We start from the raw sequence: 22,118 nt of genomic DNA, 5'->3' as shown, positions 1-22,118 counted from the left end.
TGAATTTGTTACATAGATATAACTTTTTATTTGCATATTACCAACTCGTGTGGTGCATGCTAGAATTTGATTTTAACACACACACAGTACTATTATTTACTCGTATCACTTACTACCATAATTAATAATAATAAGTGTAAGGACTCGGCGCTTGTACGAGTTGAATAAAATACGTGAGAGATATTTTTCTTTCGATGCAAATATTTTTAAACAATTACAATTGCTGCAAATGCTTTATAAAAATTGGAAAAACATTACTTGTCAAATGTTTTTTTATCAACTTTCGAAAGGCCCAGGCGCTGCAAAAGAATTATTTGTTAAGAACTTTAATTATTGTTAATTATTTTAAACTTACCCTTTGCACCTCTGACTGTCGCATAAGTGAGGTGAAAGTGCTGCGTGGTGCATTAGCTGAGGAACGCTTAATGCATGGCTTGGCTTTCATTGAATTTGTACTAGAAATAAAAAGAAAATGTGAATTAATCGAAATATAATTCGGAATTATTTAAAAAAAATTGTAAATAGTTCGAAGAAGAATATTTCGTAGATTATTTGAACAAGCAAATAGTTGATTGCAGATTTAGGTTTGATATACAATAAATTAAGTTATAAACCAAAGTTAATTGATATATTTGATACAATCTTAAAATAATTTGGCAACTTTAAAACATGAGTTGCAATTATTTTAATTAATATCAAATGATATCAAAATTTTATTTGTACATTTTCAATTGTAATTGAATCCGAATTGAAATTTAACAGCTATGGCTGTTAGTAAGAATCCTTATTTAAATTATAATCAGTTAGTAATTGTTATGATTAATCAGTATAGAAACTTAACAGCTTTGGCTGTTAGTAAGAATGTTAGTAATATTTTAATATTATAGAAAATACTTTTGCTGCTGAATCTCGCGACTCGATTGGAAGTTCAGTTTAAAAATTTAGAATATTTTGAAATTTGCATTGTTTTTTTGAATTCTGAAGCTCACTTTGTAGCCTTTGAAACTTACTCATACTTGTGTTGGGAGTCTGGACTAACTACCCTAGCTCGGGGATGGACCTTGGACCAGGCATTGGTGTTCAGTTTGCTGCTCCAGTTGCTCAGATCGTTGGGGACACGGGTCGGCTGTAGCTGCTGCTGCTTGGGCAAACTAATGCTGCATGGCTGCTGCTGATGCTGCGGACTCTGGGCACGCGGCAGTGACGACTTGTCCGACAGTCCGCCGCCAGCACCAAGAGCTGTTGTGTTGGCGGCTTTAAGGGATGTGCTCGAGCTAAAGTTGGAGGAGACCGTCATGGTCTTGGGCTCCACCGTCTCCGAGGTGGAGCTGTCGGTGCAACAGTTGGCGCTCGAGGGATCGATCTTCTCGTTGAGCACATCCGATATGCGCAGCATAAAATTGGCCGCCAGCACATTGGGCAAACGTGTCGGCATAAATGAGCGGTCGTTCAGCTCCAGATTGAGGGCGGCCACCTGGCAGAGACTCTCGTCGAGCAGCTTGCGACCGGGCTCATTGTGCTCGGCCTTGAACTGCACATTGATGCCCTGGCCATCGGGTGAGAGGCTCATGCGGATGGCCTTCAAGGGCATTTGCTTGTCGCCCAGCTGATGTAGCAGCTCGAAGAGCTGGCGCTGCGCATGCAAGTGATCCGCATCGCCAACAAGTTCGCGCTGGCGTAGTGTGGTCGTCGACGTGGCCTCGGTCTTCATGACGTTCCCATTGCCATACCCCATGCCCATTGGCTTATCGTTTGTCTTGAAGCGCGACGGCACAAACTCCATGGCATTTGGATTTAGTGAGGATTCGCTTTCGTTGTCGGTATGCAAATAATTAAATGGCAACGATTTGAACATCTTTTTGCATTTGCCTTCTCTTCTGTTAAACTCCATACTTCTCTTTGGGAAATAACGAACAACTGTGAAATGAATTTTGAATTCTTTGGCCGCGACAGAAAAAATTGTAATGTTCGAGTAGTTTGGATGCGATAGCGATATCTGGTACTCTGGTTACTATCTGGCAAATTTTAGTTACTTTTTTCTTTTCATGTGTGTAAAATTGTAAAATTCGAGATAGCAAGTGTAATATGAGAGTAAAACTTTTATTAACTGTCTGACATTTGATGCTAAAGTCAAAAGCTAAGGCTGCTCCAAGCTGCTGTCATTGTGCTGAACAGTGGCGCCATCTAGCAGTCGTGGTGGAGTGTCAGGCGTTAGCAGAAGCATTGCATACTTCGATGGGTGCGAAGCGGCTCAGGCTGGGAATATCTTTGTGAACTGGTAAGTACTTTAATTTAGTGATATATTTATTTAAAATAATTTAGTATATGAATATAAAAAATATCAAAATAGAAATAGAAGCAACAAATGCTTGCTATTTTAAATAGAAACTACATAACAAGCTTAGCAATTTTTGCATTTTAAATTCAAACTATTGATTTATCTACTCAATGCTTTCAATTAAATTTAAACTTAAATTGCTGCTTTACAATAATTTCCCTTACTTTACCCATAAAAGAAAAACACTTGCATTATTACGATTCAATTGGTATGTTGATTTTTTTTATTAACAATTTGTTGTTTAAAATTATTTAACAATTTTGTTGTTGTTGTTTATTTTTGTTTGTGTTTTGCGCAGGTACAAGAACATTTATATATTTTAGAATTTATTGCAGAAACAAAACTAGAAAACAAATTTGTAAAATCGAGTTAATGAATTTGTGTAGGCAAGGGGTAAAGGATGGGGGGACGGGGGGTTGTGTTAAAAGCAGTCAATCAATCAATCAAAGTATCAATCAATGCTTTTACCTAATGCTACATAAATATCTCTCGTGTGTATATTGCAAACGCTTATGCTCTCTTTACTCCACTCCACTCTCTCTCTCTCTCTCTTAACTTTAGTTTAGAATTACAAGCGCACATTGGGATTTCGCGAGCGCACAAAGTTGAGCAACTCATCGGAGTCCTCGCAGACAAACGGCTTGATGTGATGACAGGCGACGTCGTGCCACTTGATGCCATCGTTATAGAAGTTGTTGAGTATGGACAGGCAGCTCTCGTCGTTGCCCTGGGCTGCTTCACGATTGTCGGGCTGCGGCTGATTGTAGCCGCCGGTCTGGGACCAGTCGCCCGTATTGCGCTGCGAGGTGGGGCCGATCTTGCCGCCCGAGCCGCTCCAGAACCAGCCGTTCTCATTGGGTGGCTGCAGATCGGGTCTGTCGCAGCCAGCAAAGTTGCACTTGCGTCCCGAGGTCCAAATATAACGCACATTGCCACGCGCTATGCGCTGCTTGACGAAATCGTTCTCCTGTGGCGTCTCCAGCGACACCGCGTCCATGCAATGGCGTCGGCAAATGTTGCGCGCATCCAGCCAATCGACCTCCAAGCTGCGCGTCGGCGCATGCTCCCAGCTGAAGAAGTACGAGTGTGAGACGCCGCGTGCGTCGCGGTATGTGGCATGCCGCACGCGATTGGCGCAGCTGCGCGGATCTGGCAACGCCAAGCGACGCTGGGCCAACGTCAAGGTGGCGCCCAGCGCCAGCAGCAGCAACGAACGCAGCATCAACATTTCCAACTGCAAAGCAAATCAAACTGTAAGTGCTAAACAAAAATTTCAACTTAGTCTAAGGCCCCCACCCCCACCCCCACAGTACAAGCCACACCCTCTTTTGAACGCCTCACTGCGCACATTATGCCAAATCATTGAATTGGAACAATTTGATTTTGAGCGATTTTGACTGTCTATATAGCTAATTGAGTAGTTTCTTTATTTTCTACAAACGGCCTTGCCCCCACCCCCGCCCATACGCTCAGCCCTATTTCGTAACCCATTGTAAGTACTATGGGCACTGCCTGGCAACAGCAACAAATTGCTATGCAAATGAGCTTATTGTTTTATGTTTTATTTGATAAACGCATTTGTATGCTAATTTTATGGTCTATTGATGCTGTTTAAAGATTTATCAACGAATTTGCAACTTGCAACTTGCGACTTAAGTCCGGCTTGTCATATTTCTAAGCTTAATTAGCAGCTACTTGGATTTTTATGACAAGCTTAAGCGCTTAACTAAGCAATAAAAATAAAAAAATATTAATGGCTAAGCTGCAAGTGCTGTTAACACATAAGAGTTCAATTGAAAACAAGCGCTTTTTAATTAATTTTAGTAGCATTACAAAATATTTAATGCAGTTAAAGCTTAGCAGAAATTAAATTAAAGAGCTGCCAATATTAATGCTAGCTAACTTTTTAGATTGATTAACTTGACTACAAGTGCTAAAGACAATACAAAAATATTTATAGAATTTTGCAAAATAAATATATATCAACATTTTTTAATGGAATTAAACTGGAATTAAAATGGAACTAAACCAAAATTATTTATTGAAAATTATGCAGAATGATTTCATTAAAAAATGTTTATATATATTTATTAATTTCTTATTTATAACTATAAATATTTAATTGAACTTCAATTGCTAAATTTGTGTGCAGTTTATTAGCTAATTTAATAAACAGCTAAAGCGCAGTTATGAATTTTTTATACACTGCGCATTTATTGAGCTGTAAAACAATTAATTTTATTTCCGCTTAAGCATTTGTTTTTTATTTACAACTATGACTAATGAAATCAACTTGGGCATGGGCTTGCCAATTTTAATTTTAATTAAAAACCCGCAGCTAACTGTAAATAAATCTTGTTGGCAACAAACAAAATAATTAGACAAAGCTACAACAAAATTGACCTTTACCCAATTTGTGGGCGCATCCAGGCATAAACCAACTCAACTGACCTAGCCCACTAACAAAGAAATAAAGAAAACCACAAACAAGATGCGCGTGGGTGTGGCACATGCCACAAACAACAAGAAGTAACAACAAAAAGCAAGTAACAAGCCAAGAGCGAGACAGACAGTGGGACAGACAAACAGACACTTGACTGACTTTGCATACGCAAACAATTTGTGCTGCTTTAATGGAGAAAGTTGTGCAGTGTTGTTGTTGTTGTTGTTGGCTATAAATAACGAACACACACACACTTGTCTCAACATCTGAGCCAATTGTTAAGCCCAAGACGCTGCCATTTGATAACAAGCGAGCAAAACATTGCTTTTATTTATAAAAGCCACGCGCAATTGTTCATAAAAATGTTGTGGCTTTTGTTGTTGTTATTATTTCACGGCTTGTAAGTTTTGTAATTTTTATATTTTTGTCGAACAATTTCCGTTGCTTCAGTCCGCTTCCCACATGCAATCTGTAGCTTTTTTCTTTCTGGGCTAATTGTCGTGGGTAAAAAGACAACAGAAAGTCGCAACTCAAGTGCGCCTTGGTTCGATTTTTCGTTTCGTTATGCAATCTGTTATTATCTTTTATTGAATTATTGAGGTCTGCACTTGTGGAGAAAGGCGCACAATGCGGCGTCTGGCAGCAGCTTTTATATTAAGTATACGCCGCTTATAGCTTACATAAATGACACAACCTTCAAGCGCAAAGCGTCTCCAAAATTAAATGCACACATTACATTTGGCAATACTTTGTTAGCTATTTTGTAATATTGCGAATAGCACAGCTGGCAGCAATTCCTTAAAAAAAACATCTACTTGTAATTAATTCCAAAGTTGCATCTGCCGCAGCTGCAATGCTGCGTCCCCCTACCCCACTCAGCGCTCTGGCCAATTAATCTGTGCGGCTTATGCACATTTTGTGTGCTTAAACTATGGACTAATAGCCAACTGACTGGTTTGCCACACACTTGTTCTTCAACACTTTTTGGCTTTTGGCAAGTTGCATTTTTTTTATTATTTATATATCACGTTTGCTTTGCCACACTGACAACTATAATATGAGCTATAATTTGAGCTATAAATTTGGCGATTTGCCTAGCTGGCGTTATAATAAAGCTTTGAATATATTTAATTGATACAGTCAAATATATAAACATTTTATATTATTGCTGCATTTTTTGCTTAAGCTTGCAAAAGTTTCTTATAAATTGTTTGGCAATTTAATAGAGAACTTAACTTTTTACATATAATTTATTAAACAAATAAATTTGTGTTAAACATTTTTAATACAAATACTTTTATATAAAAAATTTATGCAGCGCTGTTGCTAGTTTAAAAAAAAGTTATAAAGTTTTAGTGACAAATCATTTGTTTTATATTAAGTAAACATATTTTTGTAACTTTTAGCAATTTATTCAATAAGTTGCATGCATATTTAAACCAATTTTAAACTGTTATTTATTTTGCTATTTTTTTATATTTCTTTAGCTTCTTAAGCAGTTAAATTACCTTATTAACTCATTTAGCTATAACTCAAGTGTTATCTGCGTCTTCTGCTTATACTTTTATATCTAAAAAATATTAAAAATTAATTGTCTATAGCTCAAATTGCACTGGCAACTCAAAAGTTCAGCCTTTGCGCGCTTGCAACTTGCAACTTTCTGTTGTCAGAGTTGTCTAGAAATCAATTGCCAAGCATCCAGCTCATTATACACGTATTTGTGCAGAGAAATCAGTTGGCTTAAATGCAGTTAGTACGCTGTTGTTGTTGTTGTTGTTTGTTGTATGTAGAACGGCCAGCTGGGCAGACAAGTTAGTTGAAAGCCATGACAGCGATGACAGCAATTATAAAGAAGACGGATTTGCTAACCGCAAACAAGACTAATAACAGTAAACAAACTGGCGACAACAACAATAACGAAAAGTAGGTCTGCTTATTGTTGTTATTTATTAGAAGTGTATGGCGCAATCTTTGTTTTTATTTTGTGCCTACGACCTAAAGCAGGATGTTTGTGAATTGTATTAAGAAAGTTTTCAACGCGGATGCAACTGCGGCCTCAACTGGTCTGGACTGGTCAAGCTTAAGCAGAAGCTTGCAGGCTGGGGAAGAAAGTCTCTGCACACTGCACAGTGGCACAGTGGGGCAAGTTGCCTGTCAGGCTGTTACTTTTACTGTTGTTGTTGTTGTTGTTGCCATTGACTGGTTTGCCACATGCCACAAAATGATAGTGAAAATATATTTACAACTTTTTTGGTCATGACATAAAAATAACAAAACTCAAAACTACAAGTAAACAAACGACATATAAGGCCAGAGCGCCCAGCTTCAACTAAAGTCTGTTGACTACGCAATGCTAATCACTTGAATAAATATTAATAGTTAGTTGGTTGCGTTCCGTTGTTGGCATCTCCAGCAGAGAAAGGCCGAAACTCAAGCTCAAGCGTTAGCCACAATTGGCAGTCATAATTGTTAATGACAAGTTAATGTTAATGTCTATTAGAGCTCTAATTTGTGCTATTAAAACAACATTTTGGCCACTGGGTCAAAAGAGTTTTTTGTCTTTGCTACACTTGAAAAAAAATGAAGAGAAATTTTTATGTAATCAAACGAGCATCAATTTAAAAAGCAACAAATTATTATAAAAAATATTTTTTGCATAATTGTTGAGCAGGCAACTAAAAGCTGCTAAGAAATATTAAAATAAAATTTCTAAATAATTTTTTGCTGCACTAATGAACTTTATAAAAGTTTCATTAATGTTTTCATTCCAAAGTTTGCAATATTTGTTATTTAAACAATAAATTATAGCAGCGATAAATTTTTTAAATTTGCATATGCATCTTAAACATTTTTGAAGCACTTACTAATTCGCTCAGTGTAAGTTACCTCACCAAAAGGCGCAAAAACAAAACTTTCCTTTGCTCAGCGCTCACATATCTGAAGATTGAAGACTGTAGACTGCAGACTGCAGACAGGCTACTAAAGACTGCGCTTCGGGGCTACAACTTGTGCGGTTTACGGTTAAAAATCAATTATTTTGTTGTCATTTTTTTGTAAGTTGTAGTTGTTGCTGGTTTTGGCAGCCTTGAAATTACAAGCAAACGTGACTTGTTGATTTCTTTAGTGGAATTTGTTGTTTTTTCTTCTTCTTCTTCTCACTCTCTTATGCCAATTATGGTCACGATGCGCCGCAGCTGCTTAGCTAAAAATGTCAAATGTTTATAATTTTCAACTCTTATCTGTGCAGCTCGCCGTCAAAGCATTGCCCATAAAAATTGTTGCCATGCAGCTGCAGTTGATATTTTTGGCAGCCACACACAATTTTTCGTATTTTTCGCATGCGGCTGGAAAATTAGATTTTCCGCTCATTTGCACAGTGGCAACAACAGCAGCAGCAGCAGCAGCAGCAACAATAACAAATAACATATTGTGCAATCTTCTGCTTGAATGCATGTCACGTTGGGTGTGAGCGCTGCAAAGGGGCATGCCCCCAACTGTGTGTGTGTTTGTCATATATGCATATGTGTGTGTGTGTGTGTTTGCCTTTTATATTTTGTATGGGTGTGGGCTGTTCTCGCAACAAAACGAGGGCACCACACTTCAGCAGCAACAACAACAACAACAACAACACTAACAATGTTTAATTACTAAAAGATAAGCTGGAGCACTAGAAGAGACTGCCAAGCTTAAAAACTGAAAATTTAGGTTGGGAAAACATGAAAACTATAACTTAAGTTTAGCTCATTTAAAGTTTATACATAAGTTTTAAAAATTATTAAAGGCTTGAAAGTTGTTTATGCAAAATAACAAAAACTTTAGTAAATATATTTTTCAAATTTAGTTAATTTTTGTTTAAAAAAATATTTTTGTCATAAAAAAAAGAATTTATATGCTCTTGCTATTATTAAGCATTTAAATTGCTTAAGCATAAGCATTGCTATATTAAAAAAATATATATAAATCGTTTGGTTTCCCAAACAAATTTTTAAAACCATTTTTTTGCCACACTATTGTTGACTTTTAAAGCTTATATATTAATATTAATAGAACCCTTTTTTTTAATGCTATGCACAACTGTCTAAAGCTGCTGCTTAAATCAAACATATAGCAGTAAAAAAATAATTTTTCATAATTTATTTTTATTTTTATTTGCACGCAAACTAAATTTCTTACGCTCGGCGCTCAAAACTTTCTTTACCCAATTGCAGACACAAACTTTAAAACAAAAGCCCAAGCAGGCGCACTAGAGTTTTTGATCCTTTAAGGATACATAGCTTAGTTAATCACCTTTGCAAAGTGTAGGGCACAACGCGGCGTATGGGAAATCTTTTTATGTTTTATACTAAACTTTTGCACTTTTATCTGTATGCAGCGTGTTGAGAGAACCGCACGCAACGCAACACTTTTACCAACTGAACGCAATGACGATCTTGCCACGGTTTATAGCTTGTGCCCAAAAAAAGCAAACGCAAACGCAAAAGCAAAAGCAAAGCCACAAGCTCGAACCGAGCTCAAACCCGAGCTTGTTGTAAGCTGTTGAAAGCTAACAGCTTTGGCTTCAAGTGATCGCAGCGCAGGCGAAAAGCGTTTTTGGCACTTGAATCGCCAGTTAATGGTTAATTGAGTTATGGGTCAGTTCAGTTCAAGCTGCACTATATTCCGTTAGCAAAGTGTGTCAGTGTGCTGCAATTAGCATGCAACATGTTTGTCGCACGCCTCTCAAGTTTGTTGCCTCAGTCTTTTGTTTTGCTTGTGCAAAAAACACAAAAAACAATATGCATAACTATAAAGCGTTTTGTTTATAAATTTATAGCCGCAGACTTCACACCTTAAAGCATTTTGTTGTTTTCCCATTTCTTTTTATGTAATTTTAATTGTTGCGTCGCATAGTAAATAAAAATTGTGTCAAATCAATGGCAAGTCCACTTGCTTCCGGCATAATTTGCTCATCATTAGCCACGCAAAGCAAAAGCCAAAAGAAAAACACAAACAACAACTAAACGTAACAGCTTAACAGCTTTTTTAACTAAACAACAACAATTTACGTTATTTTTTTTTTATATATTTTATTTTTTTGCTGTTACTAATTGTGGCAGCTTCTTGGTAATTAATTTGATAAATGTTTGTTGCCCCTGCGTGTTCATTGCAAACAATTTAATTAATTTTTTATGTTGTTTTTATGTGCTCAGCCTATGGCAAACGAGTCTATATTAATTTCGAATTAATGTTTATTGGGTAGCATAATAAAGTTTTGATTTGTTAATGGGCAAGTGCGGTTGGAATTGTTGCATAAAAATAAATTAAATAAAGTAACAAATGTAAATATATAAATTATTATTTATTAAATTTATAAAAGAAAATGCTATAAAGTTACTTAAACAAAAAAATGTAATTGAAAATTAAAATGCATATTATTAATAACATAATAAGTTTTTGCTTGAAATTTAAGATTAAGTAATAAACACAAAGCTTTTGCTAATAGAGTAATAATCGTCAAAATATTAATATACAAATTTAATGAACCACAAAAAAATCTTTAACATATTTGAGCATAAATTTTAGACGCACTGCCCAACTGTGCAAAATATATTGTTAACTGATTTTTTATTGCCAACTATGATTTCAAATATGTGCACTTTCAAATTTCAAGTTCATCACAAGTTGCAGCTGCCGCTGCCTCTGCCGCTGTTGGCAGCAAGGCTAGACGCATCCTCCTCACACGCACTTGAAGCGCATCTTCAAAAAGGTCAGCGAGTTAGTAAATGAAATGTTGTTTTTTAATTGCAACTCGAAACTAAAGTTTAAAGTTGAGCACTGTGTGTGTGTGTGTGACTTTGAGCGCATCAAGTGATTTATTTGTGCACTAACAATAAAAATAGTTTAACAGTTTGTTCATCAAGTGTGAACAGATTGCAAGTCCGAAACCGAAGCCGTAGCCGCAGCCGAAGCCAAAGCGATTGCGAACTTGAACTTGAAGTGCAGACAAACCACAGCGACTACAGTTATAATTATATATTGTACGTATATATTTAGCTGGCAATGAGGGCAATTAAAAATTGGGTCTCAGCAATTGCTGTTGCTATTGCTATAAAAGCCGCTTACCATGAAGCGCGCATGGCCTCAGGGCTTAAACCATTGTTGCCACAAAATGCTTTTGGGGGGTGGGCGTTGTGTGGCGCCCGCTTTTCACTTTTGTTTAATCAGACAGCTGGAATTGTCTTTTGACGCTTGTTACGCTTTTTATGTAACTTTTGCAATTGCGCCCGCTCTGGTTGGTTTATCTATGGGCAAGGTCATTGCAGAATCTTCAAGAAGCAAACAAAGCGTAAACAATGATAAATTACATATAAAAGGCAACATTAGGCGGCTATAATTAGCTTTGCAGAGCCAAAAGCTAATTAACTTGTCTCTAATGCTTGTAGCTCTATCTATCTCTAACCATAACCCACTGACTTCTTTTTGTTTTTCAACTTGGCCAACACTTCTTCTCATCATCAAGTCAATCGCAAATCGTAACTTTGTTGCCCAACTCATTTTAATTGTAGCTCGCAACGATTTTTCCAATCTGCGCTTTTAACCCTGACTACTCAAGGATATATATGTATATATGCATATATCTGCTCTATCAGTGTTTATCAAAACAAAACTATAACAATAAAGATATAACACAACCTTCAGCTTAACACAAATATACATATAAAAATATAGTTTTTGCAAATACTTGTGCTATAAATCATAACAAAAAGTATACTTATCGTCAAGTGCGAATGACAGTTGTGCAAACAATATTTAGTGCCATAAAAAATTTAACAATTTGTTGCCAAGTGCATCGCAGAGTAGCGCGGCCTTGTTGCTAATAATAATAATTTGTTTCACTTAAGAAACTTTGGCTACGCAGTTAGCAGCGCTAATTGAGCAATTTCTAAACGCTGCTAAAGAAGTTTTTAAACAAAACTGCCATTCTGCGAGCTTCTTCTTCTTTGCATAAACTAGCAACTGTCATTCCAAGCTTAGTATGCAAATTAACATTTGCTGTAATTGCAATTCACTTGCGCCGAACAATTGCAATATTAAATGCTTAATTCAATTTCAATTTGTGTTTGCTGCAAATGCAAAGCTACAAAAATATTAATTTATGCATTTGTTACATTTACACATTCTCCCTAAACGAACTCACATCAGCTGATAAGCAAAAGCGCATGCCTGCATGTGTGTGAGCGAGGGGAAGAGAATGCGAGCGCGAGAACCTTTGACTGTGGCCGAGGTGAGTTTCAGGCTTAAGGCGTCGCGCACTCTGAGAGCCTTTGGCAGCGAGTGTGGTGAGTATCAGTTTTGAGCGCTAGACAGCGGTCAAAGCGCGCGCAACTTTCTTAGTTGCAATCTGACCTTCAAAGTGTGTGAACGTGCTAAGTGCATTGTGAAAAGTGAGAGCGCGCGCTCACTCTCGCTCTCGCTCTTGCTATCCAAATCATAACTGTTCTATTTAATGCATGCATTGACATGTTGTTCTTCTTTCTTTTGCTTTTACAATTAGTGCGCAATACTAATGCAATGTAAACACGTTGTTAAATCATAACTCAAAGCTGGCAACTACAACTGCAAATAATAACACAATTTAAATTTGGCTACATCATTTTCTTTATTTGTACAACAGCAGTTAATTAAACAATTAATATATTTATTTACTCACTTGCTTCGTAGTTGCCCAGCACACGCAAACCCTTGGGATCGAATGGACTGCGCAGATGACACTTCGCCTTGTAGCGCTTGCCTAGAATATCCACCTCATAGTCGCCCGCCTTGAGATAAGCCGCGTCAACAGCTTGACCATCGGAGCGCGTGATGTAAGCCTGGCCCAGAGACTTGCCCAGCGTATAAGCATACTCGGCACGACGCAGGATGCCCACAGGCTCACCATTGCGATATACACCTTCCAGACCCCAAATGGGCATTTGGTCTTCCAACGTAAGATATACCAAACGCTTCTTCAGGCCCTGCTCACGTTGACGCTCTAGAGCAGCGCGTCCGCGATAATCGCCAGACTTGCGGCAAGTGAAACCCAAACCAGCCTCCAGTGGCGTATCGTCCGGACGCAGATCAAAGCTCCACAGATGATAGCCCTTCTCCGAGCTGAGCGAATAGAGCGCACGATATCCAGCGTTGCGCAGCTGCTGCGCCGATCCCGCCTGCATCAGCGCCTGATAGACCTGTGGACACTGCGCCTTGGGCACATGCAGCTCATAGCCCAGTTCGCCTACAAAGCTCACACGCAATAGACGCGCTCCCACGCCACCCACTTGCACCAGCTTGGTGCCATTTGGAGCCAGCTGCTCATCGCTGAGTTCGCTGTCCAGCAGCGGCTGCAATATGCGACGACTGTTGGGTCCCTGTATGGAGATGACGCCCAGTTCGCTGGTAATGTCCTGCAGCTGCACATTGAAGCCCTTGCGACGCAGCTCACCCAGCAGCACGCTATAAGTGTAATAGGCAGAGGCACCACCAGCTACGATATAATAGCCCTGGCCCTCAAACTTGGGATCATGCGGCATACCCGAACCAGAGACAAGACGGCTGATGGTTACATCCGCCTCCACGCCGCCAGCATCGTTCAATGCGCAGGTATAAACAGTTCTGTTTAAAGTTTGTGCAATTAATTAAGTTTCTATATCAAGTTAAGCTAAACTCACTTGCTGGGCTCGCGATTGGTATTGGCATTGAACAACCAATCGGCTGCCTTTTGGGCCTGTGGACCCGTCAGCAGCAGCTTGGCAAAGTAGCTCATGTTGAAGACCACAGCATTGTTACGACAAGCCAAAGCCTCGGAGCCAATCTGTGGAGCAAGCAGAAACAAATTGTGGATTAAACAAACAGCAGCTGCTTAGGAGAGTTTAAATTGCTGCCAAAATCGGGTAAGTGAACTTAATCGAAGGTTAACTTAGTTAGGATGCTAGTATTTAAGTTAAAGAAAATATATTTATATTCTTAATTACAAATGAAACACAAACAAACGCTAATCAAAAAGCTTTGAAATATTTATAAACTTAATTTCAAATCAAACAATTTATATATTTAATTGATTAGCGCTTTTGTTTGTCAATCTCAATGCTGTGTTTATAGCTGATAACGATTTAAGTTAAGCAATGATTTAAGCTTTATATTATATTCATGTTATCAACATAAAAAATAAGCAACAAACATTTGATTGCTGCTTTGAACAGTTTTATTCATTAATAAGTTATTTTATTTCTTTGTAGCACTTACCAGCTTATGATGATCCGAGAAGCTGTTGTACTTAAGATCGCCTTCCAGGACGCGCTCATACTCGCTGTCCACATGGCGACTATGCTCATAGCTGCCATACCAATCGTAGGGCAGGACTGCCGCCGGCTGCTGCAGGAAGAAGCCGGGACGCTCCCAGCCTTGTTTCTCCTCCATAAACGCATTCGCCTTTAGCATTTCCTCATGCAGCGGATCCTTTTGGAAGTCACGTCCTGCCAGCGGCTGATCGTATTTGAACACCATGCTGTAGTTCTTAACATAGCTCTCGTGGGACTTCTCCGCAATCCACTTTGTATCCAAGCCCTGCTTAGGAGTAAAGCGACGCAAGTCGAAGCTGAACATGGGCAAGTCCGGCTGTCCATTGAGTATCCAAAGAGCGAGCTGCTCACCACAGCCACCGCCGAACATCATGCCCGCCGAGTTGAAGCCACAATTGTGCATGAGTCCAGTTACCTGCGGATCGGGGCCCATGAGCGGCTTGTGATCCGGCGTAAAGGACTCCGGACCGCAGACTGTGCTCTTCACGCCATACTTGGCATATTCTGGGCACAGCTTGTGCGCACCCTCCACATGCGTTTCAAACACTGACCAATCCAGCTCATACAGCCCGAAATGAAAGTCCTTGGCCACAGGATCCAGCAGTATAGGATTGGGCTCATAGCCGCCCATGCAAATAGCATCGCCTTGTATGCGGAAGTACGTGGAGTAATCATGATCGCGTATGTTGGGCAGACCACGCACACCCGGTATGGACTCGGAGACGATGTAGGCGTGCTTCATGGGCAGCAGCGGCAGATGTGTGCCCAGAGGCGCCACCAGATCACGTCCCCACACGCCCGTAGCATTCACCACCATCTCAGTACGTATATTGCCAAAAGGCGTAGACACGCCCACTACCTTTTTGCCCTTGGACGTTTGCTCTACTAATATTTCTTTAACATCGCAGTGCTCATAGACCTTGGCGCCTTTATTGCTGGCAGCCTTCTTCAAAGCAGCGCACAGCATGGCAGGATCCATGACACCATCGCCTGGCGAGTAGAGCGCGCCAATGAAAGCCTTCGGATCGAGCAGCGGGAACAGCTTCTGCGTCTCTTGCGGACTCAATATTTGATTCTCAATGCCCAAGGCAGCGCCGGCTGTAGCCAATCTTCTGTACTCATCTAAACGCGTTTCATTGTGTGCTATGAAAATGCCACCGTTTTGTATCCAACCCGGATCCATGTCTGTCTCCGCCTCCAGCTGGCGCAGCATCTGTCGCGAGTTGGCCAACAGCGCTATATCCACATCGCTGGGACGCAGACGCCACAACAAACCCGCCGTGTGCCAGGTCGTGCCAGCCGTTAGCTGTGCTCGCTCCAGCAGCACCGCACGCACGCCACGCTTGGCCAAATGATACAGCGTATGACAGCCGGCGGAGCCACCACCTATGACCACCACATCCGCCGCAGCGGGCAGCTCAGGCGCTGCCGCACTTTGATGACGCAGCACTACTTGCCGCACATCCTGGCGCGCTGCCTTTTTTATTAAATTCATACGCCACATCTGCGCAACTGTTAATTGAAAACTGAAAGCTAAAAATTTTATAATTTACTCAACGCTCTGTAATCATATATTTGCTGTGCCCCCGTCGTAGCGGGTCAGAGGTCAAACCCGGCACTGATAAGCGCCTTTACTTTCTCATTTGTCTTATCAGTTAAACTAACGCAACTCGCTTCGAATATTTGTTGTTGTTGTTGCAGCAGGTGGCGCCCTGTTTTAAATACAAAATTATTTATTTATTTATTTTGTGCACATGTGTTTTATAATCTAATCAGGTCAGCAAAAACATTTCACATTATAAACAATAGAATAAATTATAAATTTAATAAATACATATTATTAATATTAAATAAAACATGATTGTGTTCATATTATGTTGTTATAATAAGTGTTGTTATGGATTGTAGCTTCGACAGTAACGAGCGAAAATTTTTGTAGGTTTGGTCACAAAAAATGCAACAAAACACAAAATCCACTTTTGCTGGAAAACTACAAGGACGATTTCGCAGTCCTTTGGCATGCAAATAGTGCTAGGCGAGTCCTTTAAGTACATATCACTCTAAGGACGAAAGTCCTTACAGGAGCCAATATATACGTAACTTTCGATTTACAACAAAGTCCGTATAACTCGGATATCCTTTGAAGGATCTGGATCCAACTGATACCAAACAATGCTGCTTTAAAAGGACTATTATCCTGCGGAAGCACACCTCAATCATCCTTGTAGTTTTCAAGCTGCACTGGATTTTGTGATTTTGTGGCATATTTTGCGACTGAGGATTAGGAAAATTTCCACTCCTAAATTACAATAACAAAACGCACATTAAAGGAAGCGACAACAACAGGAACCCGAACAATAACAACTACAATCACCACAACAAACACTATAACAACAACAGCTACAACAACAACTACTACAACAAGAACAGCAGCAACAACTACAGCAACAACAACTACAGCAACAACAACTACAGCAACAACAACTACAGCAACAACAACTACAACAACAACAACAACAACAACAACAACAACAACAACTACTACTACAACACAACAACAACTGCAGCAACAACAACACAACAACTACTACAGCAACAAAACTACACAAACAACTAACCACAACAAACAAACCACTACAAACAACAACAACTACTACTACAAGAAGTAGAAGAAGCACTACAACAACAAGAACTACAACAACAACTACAACAACAACAAACTACGTACATCAACAATACTACATCAACAACTACTCAACAACTTACATCTTCTACTATTCTATTCTACTAATTAAAACTACTCTAACTACTACAACTACAACTCTAACTACAATCTACAACTTATATACAACGTATTTACAATGAGGTAAAGTATATGTTAATTCTTATCGTCAATTATGTATATAACAACGAATAAAATATGCAGTGATTGTCACTCTTCAATATATAAACTAACAAAAACTACTACACAAACATTTTTCAACCCATCCAGGATAAACAAGAAAAATTGCAGGGGGTAGGTGGAAAAAATTGCTCAAAAAACACAAAATGCTCATTTTCTCGAAAACTACAAGGACTACACAAATATCCTTTTGCAGGACGATAGCCTTTTCAAAGAGGAATCGTTTGACCATAAAGTCACCTTGATCCTGGAAAGGATTCGGGAGTTATGGTCAATTTTCTGTGTACGATAAATACGGTTTTTCTCTGCTCCTGGAAGAGCTTTCGTCCTTTGAGTGATATATTCCGGTAGCTCTCAAGGAGCACTCCTTTGACACCAAAGGACATCCTTATAGTCCTTGTAGTTTTCGAGAAAATGAGCATTTTGTGGTTTTTTGGCAATATTATCGACCAACCCCCTAGAATTTTTCTTGTGTATCCTGGATGGTTTGAAAATTATTGTACTAGTAGAAGTAGTTGTTGTTGTTCTAGTAGTAGTTGTAGTAAATGTTGTTGTAGTTGTTGTTGTAGTTGTTGTTGTAGTTGTTGTTGGTTGTAATTGTTGTTGTTGTTGAAATTGTTGTTGTGTTGTAATTGTTGCTTCCCGTTGTAAATGGTATTTGGTTTTGTTGTAATTGTATGGTTGTTGTTGTTGTTGTAATTTTGTCGCTTGATGCTACATTGTTTTGTTAATTATATTTGTTGTTGTTAATTGTATTTGTTGTTGTAATTATATTTTGTTGTTGTAATTTGTAATTGTTGTTGTGTAATTGTAATTTTGTTGTTGTTTGTTGTTTGTTGTTTGTGTTGTGTTGTTGTTGTTGTTGTTGTTTTGTTTGTTGTTGTTTTGTTGTTGTTGGGGGTTGTTGTTGTGTTTGGTAATGTTGTGTTAATACTCAAGTTACTCAAAAATAAATGTATTTGTTGTTGTTGTTGTAATTGTTATTGTTTGTGTTGTTGTGTTTGTTGTTGTTGTTGATGTTGTTGTTGTTGTAATTGTATATGTATGTTGTTGTTGTTGTTGTAATTGTATTGTTTTTGTTGTTGTTGTTGTTGTTGTTGTTGTTATGTTGTTGTTGTTGTTGTGTTAATTGAGCAGTGCAATCTCGCAATTGTCTGCGTTTAAGCATTAATGTTTATTGTATTTGTTTGTTGTTGTTTTTTGTTGTAATTGTATTTGTTGTTGTTGTTGTAATTGTATTGTTGTTGTTTAGTAATTGTTTGATTGTGTTGTTGTTTAATTGTATTTTTGTTGTTTGTTGTAATTGTATTTGTTGTTGTTGTTTAATTGTATTTTGTTGTTGTTGTTGTAACTGTATATGTATTGTTGTTGTTGTAATTGTATATGTATTTGTTGTTGTTGTTGTTGTAATTGTATTGAATTTGTTGTTGTTGTTGCTGTTGTTGTTGTTGTTGTTGTATTTGTTGTTGTAGTTGTTGTTGTTGTATTTGTTGTTGTAATTGACAACAACAACAATACAAACGATTACAACAACAATTACAACAACAAATACAATTACAACAACAACTACTACAACAGTTGCTGTTGTCGCTCCCCTTAATGTGCGTGTTGTTATTGTAATTCAGTCGCAAAATATGCCACAAAATCACAAAATCCGCTGTAGCTTGAAAACTACAAGGACGATTCGGGTGTCCTTCTGCAGGATAATAGTCCTTTAAAAGGAGCATTGTTTGGTATCACTTGGATCCAGATCCTCCAAAGGACATCTGAGTTACAAGGACTTTTTTGTAAAACGAATTTAACGTATTTCTTGGCTCCTGTAAGGACTTTCGTCCTTAGAGTGATATGTACTTAAAGGACTCGCTTTACACTATTTGCATGCCCAAGGACTTCGAAATCGTCCTTGTAGTTTTCGAGCAAAAGTGGATTTTGTGTTTTTTTGCATTTTTTGTGAACAAACCATTTTCGCTTGTTACTGTCGAAGCAACAAATGTACTACAATAGCAACAAATATACAACATCAACAACAAATATACAACAACAACAACAAATATACAACAACAACAACAACAACAACAAAAATTACAAAAAATATTACAACAAAACACACATTCAAATGAACATATACAACAACAACAACAAATAACAACAACAACAACAACAACAAATATACAACAACAACAAATATACAACAACAAATATACAACAACAACAACAAGAAAAATATACAACAACAATAACAAATATACAACAGCAAAATTACAAAAACAACCAAATGATATTAAACTAAAACTTATATTTATTATTGATGAATCATATATATATTTATTATTGATGAATCATATACATATTTATATTTATATTTACCTAACTTGACTTAATTTAATGTATATTTAAACTTAATTATTATATTGTTTTCTTTTTGTAGCTCAGACAGCAGCTGGCATCGCAGTCGCTGCGCATGCTGCCTTATCTACATATAAATTAAATGAAGTCTGTGCATGCTGCACGTGTGAAAATGAAAAACATATAGCTTAAGTATAAAGACGTTTACATACGCTACTACAAAATTAGATATGATTAATTTAAATTAATAATGTATAAATAAAATGTATTTTATGTATTTAAAAGTATTTAAATAAATTTATATTCTATATGCTATTATAAACAAGAGTATTTAATTTTGTGGAGCTTTAGTTAGCTTTGGATGAGATTAAACAAAGCGGCGCCATTGTCAAGCGGACCTGGTCGGATCTGTAGACACCACAAGATGTACGAGACACAAACCTTCCGTTGCGGTTTGTTATTATTATGGTTATTGTTATGGCTGGTTTGGCTCATATACTTGAATACCCATATAGCGTACTTGTATGCACATTTGTTGCCGTTGCCGTTGCTGTTGCTGTCGCTTATTGTTGCCTGTTGGCAAATTGTGCGACAAAATTCTAACTAAGCCACATGATTTGTTATGTTTCTCTATATTGTTTAACTGATGACGTGGCTGTCAGCTCATTAAGCGTCTAACGCGGTTATGCAATCTGCTTTTGCATTGTTTAAAGATGCAACGAACTGTAGACAATGCTATCGTAGGTAATTTACTTGGGCTGCAGCAGATTTAAGAAATTTTTAACAATTTGGCAACAAATTTAAGAGATTTTAACAAGAAGTGACAGCTGCATTGATTAAGAAATTACAATTGAAATAAGATTTGCAATTGAATTACAATTTTGATTAAAATTAATTAAAGATCAAATTGAATATATGCAGTTGCCTTAAATGTTGCATTGAAATCATAACTATTAATAAGTTAGCAAGCTTGTTGCTAAAATTTGAATTTGTAGCTACTGCTTTAAATTATGCTGCAGTATTCGCTGCTTACAAGTTATAGCCCATAGATGGCGCTACTAGTATGCAATCTAATAGCTAATACATTCAATTTTAATTATAAACTATAATAAGCACACTTGGGGTTAAATTAAACGCTAATAACAGCAACGCCGACTGCAACATTTTGGTGTATGGCTTGCAGTTTTGTATTCATCGTCATGCCACGCTGTAGTCGCAACTGCCGCAAACGCTGGCAACGTGTATTTCGCGCAGACAACTTCTACAGCAGCATACGCTTGATTATAATGCTGGCTTTTCTACAAGGACTAACGCCTTATTATGTGGGCTGGGATGAGCAGCAGGCTGAGCTTAGCCTGCGTGAATCCAAATTGGGCTTTGTTAATGCCTTTGCTCGCTTTCTGTTCGCTGTCTACTGCTACGCTTATTCACAAGTGCATAACGAGTATCTGATTGGCTACTTCATGCGCACTGACATCTCGCAGAGCAGCTCACATGTTCATAATACGGTTGGCATGCTGGCCGGGGTTATGATCTTTATCCTGCCGCTCTGGCAGCGTCGCAGCTGGCGAAAATCCATTGAGCTGCTGTCCGCCATTGATCGTCGTTTGGCTAAGCTGCGTATACGTATTAACTATTTCCAAGTGCAGTATCTGGGCCTGCTGGTGGTGCTGCTCGCTTTTGCCCTCGATGCATTCATCATTCTGGTCTGCTGGCTTTGCTTTGCCAAAATGCAGGTGCAGGCTAGCTGGCCTTTTGTTTTGATTATGATCGGTGAGGTGCTTACGCTTTCTATGGTCGTTACCATGTTCTGCCTGCTGACGCATTCCGTCCAGCGACGCTTGCAGCGACTGCATAAGGTAAGTGCAAATCTGTGGAAAGTATAAAGCAGAAAGTTAGAGATTACATTCAAACATAAGCTTTAGAAATTGAAGTCAACTTATATATAAAAATTGCCAATTTACTTTTGTCTACAATAATTTTTAAAGAATTAATCATTTTAGTTTACTTAGCTTAATTCTTTTGTAAACATTTCATTAAATAATTGCATTTATTTCAATATAATTAGCAAGAAAAGTTGAAAATTCACTTTTTGATGCTGCAATTTTTAATCACATAACTCTTATTTATAATTCCTGCATATTTTGTAATTTATTTACTTATTTTGCATTCTTCACAACAAAGTTCATTAACACTTTGTGTACAAACTATTATTTATAAGCTAGTCTGTAGCATATTTAAATAACACATTACCCACTGTTGCTTGCTTGGCTCAATACACACACATAATCAAAGTATCCGTATCTGACACGTCATTCAACTTGCTCACATTACTTTGCATGCCACGCTCCATAAAGGACGCAGGACATACATTATGCATGCACACAAAGCGAACAAATAGCAGAGGAAAACAGCGAGTGAAAAATAATGCCCAAGCGCTTGCTAAAATACTCTATGAGATGCTCTTAAACAAATTAGTAAATATAGCAAACTATATTAAATGCCTTAGTAATTGTTGCTTTTTTGAAAAAGAAAATTTAAATGCTAAATATTTTTATAAATTGCTGCGCATATGCGTTGAAAGCAATACAAGCAAGCCTTGAGTTTGCAGCTCAAATTGCGCATACGCCTCGTAAGCTGTGCAACTGAGTGTAACTGTAAATGCGATTGAGATACACTTTTTTTTTTATATAGAAGTGTGTGTGTGTGTAGTGAAGTATAGCTCTAGCCTTGAAGCAGCGCATAAAATTTAATTAATTAATTATGTTAAAG

General features: G+C 38.0%; 4 protein-coding genes across 4 annotated transcripts; 1 reads left to right on the top strand and 3 right to left on the bottom strand.

The window, feature by feature from the left end:
• Positions 1–8: 8 nt before the first annotated feature.
• LOC108607722 (CG6441) lies at positions 9–2,104 on the bottom strand. The gene is made up of 3 exons (XM_017998743.2): positions 1,011–2,104; positions 356–455; positions 9–299 (listed from the first exon to the last, which is right to left on the bottom strand). Exons 1-3 carry the CDS (start codon positions 1,889–1,891, stop codon positions 255–257), a joined length of 1,026 nt encoding a protein of 341 aa, XP_017854232.1. The 5' UTR covers positions 1,892–2,104; the 3' UTR covers positions 9–254.
• A 523-nt stretch (positions 2,105–2,627) lies between these two features.
• LOC108600015 lies at positions 2,628–9,197 on the bottom strand. The gene is made up of 2 exons (XM_017987333.1): positions 9,069–9,197; positions 2,628–3,572 (listed from the first exon to the last, which is right to left on the bottom strand). The coding sequence occupies exon 2, from the start codon at positions 3,564–3,566 to the stop codon at positions 2,907–2,909; it is 660 nt and encodes a 219-aa protein (XP_017842822.1). The 5' UTR covers positions 3,567–3,572; positions 9,069–9,197; the 3' UTR covers positions 2,628–2,906.
• A 3,188-nt stretch (positions 9,198–12,385) lies between these two features.
• On the bottom strand, positions 12,386–15,835 carry LOC108594450 (sarcosine dehydrogenase, mitochondrial). Its single transcript, XM_017979625.1, has 3 exons — positions 14,043–15,835; positions 13,469–13,611; positions 12,386–13,412 (listed from the first exon to the last, which is right to left on the bottom strand). The coding sequence occupies exons 1-3, from the start codon at positions 15,600–15,602 to the stop codon at positions 12,464–12,466; spliced, it is 2,652 nt and encodes an 883-aa protein (XP_017835114.1). The 5' UTR covers positions 15,603–15,835; the 3' UTR covers positions 12,386–12,463.
• Positions 15,836–20,545: 4,710 nt separating this feature from the next.
• On the top strand, positions 20,546–21,232 carry LOC108606239. The gene has a single exon (XM_017996222.1). It carries the CDS (start codon positions 20,546–20,548, stop codon positions 21,230–21,232), a length of 687 nt encoding a protein of 228 aa, XP_017851711.1.
• The last annotated feature ends 886 nt before the right edge of the window (positions 21,233–22,118 follow it).

This window comes from Drosophila busckii, chromosome 2L, assembly GCF_011750605.1.
Source record: "Drosophila busckii strain San Diego stock center, stock number 13000-0081.31 chromosome 2L, ASM1175060v1, whole genome shotgun sequence".
NCBI lineage: Eukaryota > Metazoa > Arthropoda > Insecta > Diptera > Drosophilidae > Drosophila > Drosophila busckii.
Note: the sequence above shows the minus strand (reverse complement) of the source record. Positions and strands in the feature narration are given on the sequence as shown.

Coding starts and splice junctions, on each gene's coding strand:
- LOC108607722 (XM_017998743.2), bottom strand. CDS start 1,891: ATGGAGTTTAACAGAAGAGAAGGCAAATGCAAAAAGATGTTCAAATCG. Junction 456..1,010: donor GACTCCCAACACAAGTATGA/GTAAGTTTCAAA, acceptor TTTTATTTCTAG/TACAAATTCAATGAAAGCCA. Junction 300..355: donor GACAGTCAGAGGTGCAAAGG/GTAAGTTTAAAA, acceptor ATTCTTTTGCAG/CGCCTGGGCCTTTCGAAAGT.
- LOC108600015 (XM_017987333.1), bottom strand. CDS start 3,566: ATGTTGATGCTGCGTTCGTTGCTGCTGCTGGCGCTGGGCGCCACCTTG.
- LOC108594450 (XM_017979625.1), bottom strand. CDS start 15,602: ATGTGGCGTATGAATTTAATAAAAAAGGCAGCGCGCCAGGATGTGCGG. Junction 13,612..14,042: donor TCTCGGATCATCATAAGCTG/GTAAGTGCTACA, acceptor CTTGCTCCACAG/ATTGGCTCCGAGGCTTTGGC. Junction 13,413..13,468: donor ACCAATCGCGAGCCCAGCAA/GTGAGTTTAGCT, acceptor AACTTTAAACAG/AACTGTTTATACCTGCGCAT.
- LOC108606239 (XM_017996222.1), top strand. CDS start 20,546: ATGCCACGCTGTAGTCGCAACTGCCGCAAACGCTGGCAACGTGTATTT.